Source organism: Squalius cephalus (assembly GCF_949319135.1).
Source record: "Squalius cephalus genome assembly, chromosome: 25".
In the NCBI taxonomy this organism is placed as follows: domain Eukaryota; kingdom Metazoa; phylum Chordata; class Actinopteri; order Cypriniformes; family Leuciscidae; genus Squalius; species Squalius cephalus.
In genome coordinates, this window is record NC_137146.1 from 5,658,897 (window position 1) to 5,673,136 (window position 14,240).

The 14,240-nt window shown below is 35.0% G+C and overlaps 1 protein-coding gene across 2 annotated transcripts; it reads right to left on the reverse strand.

The window, feature by feature from the left end:
• Positions 1–375: 375 nt before the first annotated feature.
• Positions 376–13,930, reverse strand: atg9b (autophagy related 9B). 2 transcript variants are annotated; one of them, XM_079862699.1, is made up of 15 exons: positions 13,844–13,930; positions 13,207–13,357; positions 13,048–13,091; positions 12,719–12,783; positions 12,442–12,612; positions 10,327–10,468; positions 9,076–9,824; positions 7,634–7,787; positions 5,968–6,147; positions 5,620–5,865; positions 4,092–4,330; positions 3,904–4,006; positions 3,765–3,819; positions 2,318–2,492; positions 376–2,149 (listed from the first exon to the last, which is right to left on the reverse strand). In XM_079862699.1, the coding sequence occupies exons 2-14, from the start codon at positions 13,313–13,315 to the stop codon at positions 2,332–2,334; spliced, it is 2,418 nt and encodes an 805-aa protein (XP_079718825.1). In that variant the 5' UTR covers positions 13,316–13,357; positions 13,844–13,930; the 3' UTR covers positions 376–2,149; positions 2,318–2,331. The 2 variants fall into 2 exon arrangements, with proteins under 2 accessions (XP_079718825.1, XP_079718824.1); XM_079862698.1 differs by having other exon boundaries at positions 12,719–12,779; positions 13,044–13,091; positions 13,844–13,920.
• Positions 13,931–14,240: the final 310 nt, after the last annotated feature.

Sequence of the window (14,240 nt, forward strand, 5' to 3'; positions counted from 1 at the left end):
GCCCTACTATATTGATGAAATAATAAAATAAACTGAAAAAATAAAAATATTAATATAATAATTATATACAAGTATTAAACACTTTAAACTTAGTCACTTTATTCCCAAAGTAACAATCCTAATTATCTTGTCATTTTCAAAAAAAAAATTTTTTTTTTTTTTTTTGTAAATTACTAAAACTGAAATTAAAATAAAAGCTATACAAATCTAAAATAATAATGACAAACTAACCCTAAACACATAAAATTACTAACAAATGAAAACTGAAAATATAAAAATAAAAGCAAATTCAAAATATTAAGAAATACCATAATCATATAAAAGTAATACTAAAATAGCACTGTTGCCTGAAATGATCAACCAAGACAGCAAATACAGGTTTTGGTGTGGTTTATTTTTTTGATAGTGTTATTTCGATCAGACAAAACAAGTCAAAATCCCAACAAAAAAGAGACAAATATCGAAAACAAATTAAATATACAAATATATAGCACCTGGCACAGTCCGACCCCAGACTGTTTAAACAGAACTTTAAGATAACAGAGCTGTAAAACAAAGTGTTTCACTAGCGCAGTTCAGTATCGTGTGGAAAAAAACCCAGAATCCCGTAACACTGCGAACTGCGTCTGCAATAGCTTCATCCTGATTGTGTTCGTTCAGTAACGTCACACCCACACAAATAAATACTGTACATATGCGGTCTTAAGGTACACTGGGAGGTATTTCGGTGGGTATGATATTGATGCCGTTACCCTTATAAACTACTCTCTAACATCCATTTACTGCAGTATTTCAAGTAGGTGATTTCTGAAAGCTCTTTATATGCCATGTGTAAACTGTCAAAAAGCCCGCAGGCTCTCGTGATGCTGATATATTACAGAGAGCACATTCATTAAAAACTATTTGTTCTATGGCAGATTCTAGTTTAATAACGGACTGAACTCTTTTACCGTAGGCACCACACTAAAATCTTAACCTTACACGGACTCGGACACGAGACTGCTCAAACGGATGAATTCTGGGACACGGCTTGAAGGATCTTCTGTCAGATGTGTAATATTTAGTTCATCACATTGGAAGAGAGTGTTATCGGTTGGGTACAAAGTACAAATCCCAAACCAACCTTAAAAACATGACACCATTCAAACGATTTTGTCAGTTTAACCTTGAATAGTCACTATTTTTAACTTTTTTGAGTGGTTAAAAATGTTGTTTACAAGTTGATTTAAATGGATCTGAACTGTGACTAACGTCTGGCTTTATAAAAAAAATCCTATTATTTTATTCATTTAAATATTTTTTCCGACATTCACTCGAACATATCTTTAGCTTGTTTCATTCGTATAGCATTAGCATCATTTAAATGATAACAAAAATAATTTAATACAGTCATATGATCATCTAATGATTAAAACAAGCACATTTGTCAGTGTATGTTCACGCGCTCATGACTTAATTTGAACTCTATTCCCCTGCAAATCAACTTTTTTGGTAAAATTTGATGAATTTTATTGCTAAAATCTTTTTTTTTTTCTTGTTTAATTGTTGCGTTTTATTAAGATCTGTCAAAACTTTTGTTTCATTTAAATGAAACTAGGCAAAATTATCCTTAATTCTATATATTATATTTTCTTTAAGGAAAAAAAAAAAGTATAATTTTATATTGAATAGTATGTTTTTCTTATGAGGCAACTGGGATGATTTTACATTCAGTGAAGTTTCCTCTGTCCGCCGGTGCTGTAACGCTAAAGTCAAACTAGCAATCCTACGATAAAAGGATGTTTTCATCCCTCAAAACCGAGGCGGCGCGGAGAAAGTAACTTGCCCTAACCCAAATGAATCAAACGTTGCATGAGAAAAAATGAAATGGAAATAAATACTGTAAAACAAGTGTTATCCTGTCGTGTCATAAACAAAACAAACACACACACACACACACGTACACAGCAGTCTTAAATGTAAATGTGAGGATGGAGGGAAAGTGGCAGACATACTCTTGCAGTCCATTACATCAGTTCCTCTGAACTGGAAGACGGTGTGTCCAGAGAACCCAACGGCCCCTGGAACGGCATGCTTGGTGTGGCGTCCCAGCATGCTTTATCAAAAGGTTTCAAAGCAAGGCCACAACTCCCAGAAATCAACACAAAACCTGCAAAAAACAAAGAGATGTTAACCATTAGCAATATGGAATTTGATTCATTTTGCACTTTATAAATAGCGATATTGAGTAGTTTGAGTCAAAAGTCTAATCCTATGGAATGCTATATCAATATAATATGGTATGAGCGATGCCGTTGATGTGTGAAAGGCACCGTACAGGTTGAAGGCACTTCAGCTGCTCCCTCTGCTGGTCTGATCTGGCACAGGGTTGATGTTTATCTCTTCCTCGTCCCCCTGCTCCTCCTCTTCCTCTTCAGCCCAGCCACCCAGACGGACAGATGTGGGCGACTCCAAGGTGACCGTCTGTGTGGACTGTGTCTCGAGACCTTGAGCTGAGAGGAAGAGGCGGCTCATGATGCTTTTATACCAGAGTTATACCATGAGCAGGTCTCTCAAATCACTGATTACCCCAAACATTCAACATTTGATATCATAGACCTGTTGACACGCTCACTTATTAACTGAATAACTTGACTGACCAGACACAATCTGAAAATTCATTTATTAGTCCCATTCCCTATGAGCACTTTATAATGAGGTTAAATTCATGAATATTAGTTAATGCATTCTGTATCATGAACTAGGAATGAAAAACACTTTTACAGCATATTAGATATATATATAAATGTGTGTTTGTGTGTAATTTCTACAAATGCTAATACATTAACATTACAAGTTGTATAAATTGACAATATGTGCCGTTTTAATTCATTAATGATTCAGATTTAATAAATTATATTATAAAAAAAATGTAATCTAAAATGTATCTAAAATTCTAATAATAATAATGATTTTAAACATGAAATTTGATTACTAAGTGCTGTAAAAAGTATTGTTGATTAGTTTGATTCCTAATGCTTACAAATGTATTCTTATTGCAAAGAATATTGTAAAGTAAGTTTTTAGAGAATATTGCTAATTAATGTTTATTAATTACCCCATTCCCTAGTATAATGGTTGCATTTTACAAGAAGGTTCAATTTGTCAACATTAGCTAATGCATTTGGTATCAGGAACTAGCAAAATAATAATTATAATACAGCTTTTATTTTTTAGAAATTAATGTTAATTTCTATATTTGCTAACACATTGTTAACATTGAGTTGTTTAAAATGCTAAACAATAAAATCTATAATAGAAATATTGATCATGAATTAACAATAAAGTATTTATTTATAAATTAATAATATTTTAAACATTAGGTGAAAATATATTAAAATATGCTGTAAATGATTGTTTGTTTGATACCAAATGCAGTAACTAATGCTAGGAAAAGTAACCATATTGTAAAGTGTCATCAAACATTTTTCAAATAAATTTTTCACCATGACTTCGTCTCCCTTAGGCACATGTGAAATATATTTTTCACACCGAATCTCTTATCAGTCTCATCTTTAATAAAAGCATTGGGCGGCACTAGTGTGATGGGGATGATGCTTTCAGGTGCCGCCAAAGAGCAACATTTCAATTCTATTTAAATCTTACTTGATTCTTTTTAGTGCTGTTAATTTGACTAATTACTCATCATGGCCACCACTATCTGATGCGCTTTGAACTATCAATTTTTGTTCAGACTGTTGGTAAGACGACTCTGGTTCACTCACCACTGTTGGCGCTCAAGTCCCTCATTGGCACATGCTGGGTCTTCAGCTGATGCACCTGAGGGAAAGACCAAAAACCACTATGAAGGATTGTTATTAATATTTGAGTATATTAGGGCCACTGCGAGAAGCGTGTACTCACCTCATGCATGTATATAGCGTGCAGGCTCATCTCGGCTGATGCAAACTCTGACACCAGGGCTGAATGAGACTGGCTGAGCATCTTGGAGTCACTAGCGGACATGCTAAAGAAAAGGTAACATGGATAACTTCAGTCTTACACAGATCTGAATGATTTAGACACAAATTGCAAGGTTTTATGACGGTTACCTGTCGGCCACAGTGTGGTCGCTGTAGTACATGAGGCCGTCGTGCTGCTGTCGGGATGGTAGAAGTGAGTGTGAGCGGGATCGTCCTGCGTGGGGCTGCTGGGACGACGAGAGGGACGCCAGGACGCTAGCCGCGGCTGAAGCCGCACTGCTCGGAGCGATGAAGCGCCGGTTCCTTCCAGGCAGTCCAGAGGCAGTCAGTACAGGGTGAGCCAACACACTGGCTAACAGGTTATCAGGCTGAACAACAAGAAGAATGCAAAAACACATGCATCTCATTGAGGGATGTGAAAAATGAGCTGGCAGATGTAACCCTGCAGACACAGATGGCTGAAGTCTGGATTATGATCTGTGAAATAACCAATCTGGCAGAGAGTTCAGAAACAATGCAGAGGCAAAGAATTAAATGTCAATATTTCTTGTCTTTCCTGGCAGGTTTTTTAATATCCTGAACGCCACAGGAAATGTGTTTCTAAGTGTGTCGCACTCAATAAATAAAATAAATCTCTACTCTGTAGGTTTAACCACTGAACTACCGAAACTAGACTGTAAAATACAGAGCACATCACAATTTTACCTCACATTGTTGTATTGATATTCCTACCCCAAAAATCATAACATTTTCACATAATTATTATTATTTTTGGTGGGGAATCATTAAAATTAAGTTTGTAAAAAGACAAAACCGAAGCTTTAGGTAAACACACTCAGTTTTTTTTTTTTTTTCTGATAGAAATAACTATTTAATAATATTATATTGTTGTTACTAATAATTATATTAATTAGTATTATTTACACTTCTGTTCAAAAGTTTGGGGTCAGTAAGTTATTTTACATTGTAACAGTATTTAATTAATTGCAGCCTTGGCGAGCATAAGAGACTACTCAAAAATCTTTTGAACGGTATGTTTTTATCTTAAATATTATAGTAAGTATCCCTAATATGATTTTGCATGATTTATCAATTATTTACAAAAAAGTAATATTTTTATATTGTAATATTTTAAAATATAATATATATAATTTTTTTTGTAGTTTTAAATAGTAAAAAAAAAAGGCTATTTAAAAAAAATGATTAATTTTTTTTGGTGCAATTAAGCACTTTTGCCATCTAATCTCCATCTCTCATTATAATAATACTCATTCTCGTTATTGCAATATATATGTTGTAAGTGTTTATATAAATTGTACAATATTTATAAATCAGGTCAATATTTATTGCCTCTAACATATGCTGTTTTAAGTTAAAAAAAAATAATTGTGCTTAATACTCTTAAAAATAATGTCACAATGCAAAGAAAAAAAAACCTAAAATATCTCTTATTTTTGTAAGTGTGTTTTAAGGTGAAATATAACCTTGGACAAGATCTGTGAGATACAAGATCTAATCAAATCCTGATGCATACAGTTCTGCCCTACATTATATCTATCTATGTTGTAAATGCTGTTTAGAAAAAGCTGCATTGATTGGAACATGATAGGGATCTAATAGTCTAAGGCAGTGGTGAACATGATAAAGTGTGCCTTACCCCAGTGCCGGACTCATTGGACAGCAGCGAGGTACAGAGAGGAGCCTCGGACAGCAGCAGCTGAGGAGACGGTCCCGTCTGAGCGTCCTGTTGCACCTTCTCCATCAGGTGACTGATGAACACTGAGCTCTCCTGCGGGGGCTGCCAGCGAGGGTTTTTGATGGTGAAGTGCATCAGAGAAAGCTCCGTCTTGCCGTTCTCAGCCTGCTGGTACACCGAGGCCTCCGTCTGGCCCTCAGACATCCACTGAGCGAGAGGGGGGGAAACAAACATCTGGGTTTGCACCATGAAGCTTCACCCACCGAATTACATGTCCAAACATGCATGCGATCTGTGATGTGCATTTACCTGTGGATTGCCATGGCGCCTGATGTCCATCTGGGCGAATGAGCAAATGTCTCCCACCCCTGCCACATCCACGGTGAAGTTACGGAAGAAGTCGATGATTTCTAAAGACTTGCTCCGCAGGGGGAAGATGAGGATGAAGGGGGTAATTATGGGACTGAGAAGCTCCTCCAAGATAAAGACCTGCAGGACAGAGAGAAACTCAGTGAGTGGAACTCCTAAAAACAGCTGCACAGGTGTGAAACAGATGCAAATCTAAAGAACAGGTGAGCAAAATCAGACAAACTCTTAGACCACAGGTGCAGAGTGGTGAGGTATCATTTCACACTTGAAAGAACTGAAAGCTCAACTGTTCCTGCGGTAAACCATCAGCTGTCAGACATCACGTATTTTGTCTCTCTGTATTATAAAAGTAAGATCAGGACTATAAAGTCAAGTCCAGACTATTGATATTATTTGAATAATTTGTTTTCACCATAATAAATACTTAAATAATTTATATATAGGCTACTTTCAACAACCATGTTAGTTAAATAATGAATTATTTATAATTTAAGTCATGTTTGTTTTTCTGTCTTTTAGTATATGCTACCTGAGAGTTTTTTTTAACTATGAAATATTATTTAGACCTATTTATACCATATGCAAACAAGTATACTTGATTTCATAAAGACATGTTTTCTAAATCAAATTATTAGCTAGTGATTGTACTAAAGCCTACATAAAATATTTAAATAATAATTCATTTAATTTGTATCAACTTCAAATTAGCGGTGTATCCTCTTTATATTCATTATTAGAAAATAAATAAAGGAAAACATTTTCAATTTAAATGTATTTGTATAACACTTTTCATAATAAATATAATTCCAAAGGGTACATTTTTGTTCTGTTATTGTGAAGAAACCTTTGGGTAATTGTGTGATCCTCTCTATGAAAAATCATTAAAAAATTAATCCCCAATTTTTTTTTAAATATATAATTCCACAGCAACTGCAGAAAATAGCGCCATACAACTAGTGGACGAGCTAAAAGTGACAACAGTAAGAGAAAAGACAGATTTTTTTTTTTTTTTTTCATTGTTTTGTTTTTTTTCTGAGAAAAATATATCCATATGCACTTTCAAAATAACATTTGTAATTGTTGAAAGTTTGAAAACCCCTGTATTCGTTCATTAATTTAATCACTTATTTATTTACTGTGTATATTATGCATACAGTACAGTACAAAAGATTTTTACAATGTTTTTGAAAGAAGTCTCTTATGAGCACCAAGGCAGCATTTATTTGATCAAAAATACAGTAAAAACAGTAATATTGTGATATTACAATTTAAAATAACTCTTTTATACATTAAATAATATATTTGAAATATTTCATTTTAAATTATGTAAGTCTTCAGTGTCCTAATATGCTGATTTGCTGGAAATTATGGAAACCGTGATAAGTTTTTTCTGAATTCTCTGATGAATAAAAAGTTCAAAAGCACAGTATTTATTTGAAACAGAAACCATTTGTAACAGAAATGTCGTTACTATCACTTCTGATCAATTTAATGTGTCGTTGCTGAATAAAAGTATTCATTTCTTTAAAAATAAAACTTGCCAAACCCCAAATTTTTTAACGGTAGTGTATATTAATGAATGAATGAACAAAAGGCATAATCTCACCGCTTTATACTGGAAAAGCTGTGCCATCTCATCCCGGGTCTCGCTCTTGTTGGCGTTGCCCTTCCAGTGGTCGGGCATGTAGTGAATGTGGGCCAGGACACACTGAAGCAACTGTTCAGGACACCACACCATATGTTCATCAGGAATAAACGACCTGTAAGAGATTCAGATGGCGTTACTGAAGACCAGGTCAGATTAACAGGTGCTGAGAGTGTTCAGGTCAGAATTACAATGCTTAGGTGGAACAAGGTCAGCAGAACACACGAGACAGCACTTGTTCTTTGACCTGACGCCAGCTGGGAAGAGCTGCGGAGAGCAATTGTCTTTTACGTTAAGTACCTGGACCAATATGTTTTATGTCAAGGTGCACAGCAGTATCATTTTACACATTAGCTCGGACGGAGCTGCCTCGTTGTCTACATAGGCAGCATCCTTTGGTCAGGTCTGGGCTCTTTAGCCTCTGCAATTGCCCGAGGACCAGCCACTTATTCATCGGCTTGACTTGCATGTAAACCTTTCACAGCTTTGTTTTGTTCAGTGTTTAGGGGAGTCTAAATGCGGCTACAATAACAGAACTAATTTCTTGGACAGATGATTTCATGTTTACCTGCATATGCCACAGATATTCCCTTCTCAGTGAAGTACTTCACCTGATCTTCCATTTACAATGTCACAACTATTAAAATAAAATCACTCAGGAATCTAAAAGATCGGCCAAGCTTGGAAAAATAGTACTTTTCCCATATCCCATGAGTAAACATGTGAACACATATTTTTTAACTAAATGCCTCAAACTCTTTAAAATTTTAAGCCATTATCTTCACAAATATATTCCATTCTCACAAAAGTAAATGAAAGCTGAATAGATTTGTTTTTTTTAAATAATAAAAATGATAAAGCACATAAAATATTACTAAAAGTTATGAACTAAAGTTAAAATGAAAACTGAAAATATAAAAATAAAAGCTACGGAATTAACAAATACTATAACAGCATAAATAATGCTAAAATAACACTGTTTTAGAAACACCACTTCTTGGATGATTTTTTTCAAAGAGCAGTGCATTATGGGATTGCATTTTCTGAGGTGGAGACTGCCTTAGCTTTTGGCTTAAAAGAAGGCGCCTTAAAAGGCAACATAACTGTTGTAGCCTACCTTTAAGAACAGTCTGTCTATGACAACTAGAAATGATTGTAAATTACAAGCTATTGTCTTTAAAATCTAATAATACCTGGATTTGATTCATATGAAAACAATCAACCCTCAAAACATTTAATAAATACAATTTGTTCAATTCAAGCTGGTCTAACTGGTTTTCTTTTAGCAAAGACACTGTACTGTACATCTTATTTGATTTTTTATTGTGTACTATGAGTATTGTTTGCTCTTCCAAATTTATTTCACGTCTGCTAGATGAATAAATGCAAAAGTCTTGCCGTACCTGGTGATGGTGATGACCACGCCAAGCACGGTGATGGCCGTGAGGATGTGTTGCACGGTCAGCACGTCTTCATCGTACACCGTCAGAGCGATGAGCACAGCGAACACCGAGCCGGAGAAGAAAGCCACGTTCTTGGCCAGCACCGCCAACATAGGAGAAACAAAGACATTCATGTACTTGGCGGCGGGTTTGTACCCACGGCCCATCCTGCCTTGCAGCTCGTGATCCAGCTCGTTGAAGTGGCGCAGGTAGAGCCGGCCGTACAGCGACCAGCGCCGGGCCCCCAGACTCCCCGGCTCCCGCTTGATGACCTCAGCGTAGCTAAAGAACGCATACAGCACCTGCCACACCAGCACGAAGGGGCACAGCAGCAGATTGACGAGCCCCGTCAACAGTATGACGCGGCTCAGCTGCTTGGCGAGGTCCTGCCGGTTTGCCGCCCGTTTGTATTTAGGATGCAAGCTCCATTTGTTCTGGAAGAGCGAGAGAGGTCCCCAGAACAGAATGAGCTCAAAGTTGTATTTTAGGCCCTGCGTGAGGAAAATCATGTCGCCGAAGAAGGGCGCACGCAGTCTGACGGGCAGCAGGGACTTGTTGATCATGGCCACCGTGTAGTTTTTAAAGCGCAGGATGCGGTGGTAGATGTCTAGTTCGGAAAGTTCGCGCTTCTGGACGCACATGGGATGCTCACGCTGCAGGTGAATCAAACGCCCTTGAACTTCTTGCCATGTGAAGTTGCACAACTCATCCTGTCATTCAGAAAAACACAAAACAGTGTGTTTAAATAAGTAGTATAATAGAAACAATTTATAATTTGCCTAAAATTATTTACAAAAAATGTATTTACTTATTAACTACTAAATATTTAATTTATTTACTTATTAAATTATAGAAATATTTATATATAGGTGTGACCAATGAATGTGGTTAATAGTGTGCTTTTTTATTAATATAAGATATTAAGATAAATTCGACAACCTTTTATAGATTAGTTTTAGATTAATCTGCACTTTGTTCATCATTTTATGATTATTAATATACATGTAGTTTTATGATTTCATTAACAGAGACAACATGGAATATTTGTACTTTTAAAAAATTAATTTATCACACCATCGGACCACTAAAATGATAACAAATGTAAAAAGAATTATGTAAAACCAGACACAGCATGTTACATTTGCACTTTAATCTAAAATCTTGTTGTTTGATAAACGTATGTAATGTGTCTATCATGAATGCATCTCTTACCATCTGTATTTTCAGAGCTTTAATATAAAACTGCCGGATCTCCCAGTAGCTGAGGACGTTAAAGATCACCTTCACAAGCCGATAGAGCCAGAAAATGGCCGCCATTATCAAGAGAAAGATGATCCAGCTGTTTCCTTGAATCCTGATTGAGGAAGAAAGATAATCACTATTATGATTTGACAGCAGATGACTATGGGATTGCTCATGGTTCGTTATAAGTTGCGCATATAAATTATATATAAAATCTATACTACCATTCAAAAATTGTATAGAAAATGTATAATGTTAAAAAAGATTTATAATTGAAATAAATGCTATCTTGAAAAAAAAATTTTTTGTTTTTTTAATAATAAAAAAATAATAATAAAAATAAATCGCAACCATTTTCAACACTGATAATATTAAGAAATGTTTCTTCAGCTGTAAATCAGCATATTAGAATGATTTCTGAAGGACCATGTGACACTGAAGACTGGAGTAATGATGCTGAAAATGCATGTCACAAGTTTACTGTTTTTACAGGTGAGCATAAGAGACTTCTTTCAAAAATGTTAGATTTGTGAGCGCAAACGTTTGTGGCTTGAATAGCTAATACTCTCTTCCAAACACAGTTAGTTGCAAAACAGAATGAAAGCAGATATCGAAAATAATATGACCAACCAAATGAGAATGTTTGGCAAGTCTTAATTACTTTACGAAAGCACAAGATGTTCCTGAATGAAGTGCGTCAACTGTGATATTAATATGTTTGTGTTGCATATCTGAGTCTGTGAACAACACATTTGTAAATTGATTTATACTTCTTCTGACTATCTGTCTATGGAACATTAGGTGTCCGTGATAAGGGTTACCAAGTAAAAATCCAATGCCAAAAGGACCAAAACATCGCACACTCGGTTTCTATTTAAAACACATGAGCTCTACGTAATACAACGTTTCAGTATCATCTACGGGCACAGAAATAGAATAACAGGTTCTGAGGAGCAGATCATCCCAACGGGAGCTTGTTTACAGCCTGCTTATTTTGGAGCCACTGTCTGAGAAGTAGGAAACCAATCAGTTCAAGGTTTTGAATGACGTGTGACGCAATCTATAGAGCAAAACAGCATTCTCACCCAGAGCTCCACGGCACGTTTGAACTCAGGCAACTATGAAAGTCCAGCTAGACGTGACAGGAAAAGCGCAATAATAAATCAACGTACAACTTTGAAAACTGAACACAACACGTGATAAACCTTGAGTGGTGCATTATGATGAAGTTCACAAGCAATATGAAAATATCAGCAAACTGGCTGTTACAATGCAGGTTGTAAAAAGTTTACCTATTTGTTCTTTTCTAAAATATAATGTTTAAAATATTACAAAAGCACTAAAACCTGGTTTTAATTCTAAACTAGGGCTTGACGATTACTTTGGTAATCAAGTAATCGGTCAATTATTTTGACAATTAATCGAGTAAACCGATAAATTGAAGCTCACGACAGCCCTATTCTGAACTTTGCTTGATTCAGTGAAAATACTCATTTTGACTGTATAATTAAAACATATCTGTATAAATAAAACATATTTGAAATTGGTTCAGTGTTATTTTAATATTATTTATACACCATCATAGTATTTATTAATATTTAGAATGAGCTTTTATTTTTATATTTTTATTTTCATGCACTTATTATTTTTTATATATTTCTATTTAGTTCTAATTTATTTAGTTTTAGTAATTTTAGTACTTCAACTGAATATAATTTTATTTCAACATTTCTACTTTTTACAAGTTTTTTGAGTGCAAATTTTTTTTGGATCTAATATTTATTTATTTTATTATAGCTTTATTCCAATTAATAGAAATTTATATGACAAGAACACTCAAGTGTTCTAGTCAAAGATGTAATTAATTCATTGATTGATTAATAATAGCAGTGTAAATAAAGACTGATTTTGTAGAAATTGTTCAATTATGAATTGTTCGAGTATTCCTAAATAAATAAACAAAACAAACAAATAAAATTCAGTGTAACCACAGACTTCTACATGCGAAGCCAATTTCAATTGGCAATAGCAGGACGTTCAGCATCTCTCAGTGCATACGCCTGTATAAACCGGAGACACACTGACCTCTCAGTGCACTGCTCGCTGGGTAAAATAGCATCAGGAAGGGTGACCTTGTTCCTGTCCAGAGGACCGAGGCTCTGACCCGTGTGGTTGACCACTCGGTTGGCAAAGAGAACATCATATTCCACACAGTTGAAGAGGAAAGTTGTAAACGTGACCACAAACAGGAATTGCCTGAAAATGGAAAATGCAAAAGCAGACATGATTAGTTCTTATGTGATATATATCCAAACCTGCCATAAAGATTTAAAGCTTCATGCAAAAAACAATTATGACTTACACAAGCTCAAAAAATTCTGACAACACCATACAGGCGAATCCATTCTTCTGATGAAAATGATATATGTGAGCATGTTGATTAAGGCCTCTTGCATTCCAATAAAAGTTGACACAGTTTTAAAGAATTACAGCTTTGTTTAGCATTTATGTAGCCAGAGCGTAACAAAATATCAATGCCTAATGATGAATAGAGGCAGTGTGTTCTCATGAGAAAGAGAAAATGATACCAGAACAGTGCTGGGAGATTCATGCATTGACAAAATTGCCAATTTTTCCATTATGAAATGCATGTAAATAATATTGCAAAATGTAATCTTTTTTAAAGGATATTCTTGTGAAGAAATTGTCGAGGTTCTTGATATGATGCCATGGGTCTGCAATGTAACAAAAACATAATTCAAATGACAAAAAATGGAACAGTCTATAGTATTTTATAAATACAAAATAACATATTAGACACTTGAATATGACACAGTGAACGATACTTACCCCCTCTGCCCTCTGAAACATGGATGAGTAAATCTTCCTCTCCTGGGGGTGAGTCTTCATCACAGTCTTCTATCCGATGATACTCTTGGTACGTTTCAAAACCAGCCATCGTGTTTTACATTCTACCTCTCTATAATATTCACCTTAGGTCCTGAACAACAGGTATAAAGATAGTGGGATTAGTTATGACAATTTACTACAAACAGATCTCACACCATAAACAAGTGCAAAACCTGCTCAAACTGACCAAGTTCACTGTACTCACGAGACTGTTATTGGCTCTATTTTTCTGACTAAACCCCAACCACATGCTCAGTTTATGTACAGTTGAGTCATGGACAGACTTGATTGCATCATTACAAACAGACAAAGACACATGTTGTCATTATAAATCACGATGCAACGATTATTAATGACAACATAACTGATTATTAGATTAAACCATTTTTTATGAAGTGTCTGCTAACAGGGGTGAGTTTAACATGACCAACACACATCAACCTCATCCTGGCAAAACTGCTCATTATTTGCTTATATCGTCTGTTTTTGTGTCTAGTTGAGATTTTATTACTGAAAACACTTCTATTAAAAGAAAACTGAAATGATTTAAATATGTAAAGCGCAAAATGAGCCTCACCATCCGAGCAAAGATGATCCTCGCCTTTGCTCTTCACAACAAAAACAGATATGACAACAAATATCGCCTGTCGTCACTTTGGTTTCTATTAGCGTCACTTCCGGGACTTTTATTCGCTACATTCAAAATTATTATATATATATATTAATTGTTAAATGTTAAATATGAAGTTTGCCAAGAAGTGTATACTGTTTTCTCTATGTCCGATCTTATGTTCTTGATAGTTCTATTTAAGTTCTGTTTAATCTAAGTAATTTCTAAACTAGGTAAATCGTAGACCAGAGGACTGTTTTAAACAAAAATAGACCATTTAAAATATTGTTTGCATGTATTAATACATTATTACCCTTTATAACCAATAATAAAATCTAAAATGTTTATTTAAATAAAAATCTGA

Bases quoted from the DNA above. Each gene is read 5' to 3' on its own strand.
- atg9b (XM_079862699.1), bottom strand. From the start codon at position 13,315: ATGGCTGGTTTTGAAACGTACCAAGAGTATCATCGGATAGAAGACTGT. The intron at 13,092-13,206 runs GTAAGTATCGTT...GTTACATTGCAG, and splicing joins TGTTTCAGAGGGCAGAGGGG to ACCCATGGCATCATATCAAG. The intron at 2,493-3,764 runs GTGAGTGAACCA...TCTTCCTCTCAG, and splicing joins GGACTTGAGCGCCAACAGTG to CTCAAGGTCTCGAGACACAG.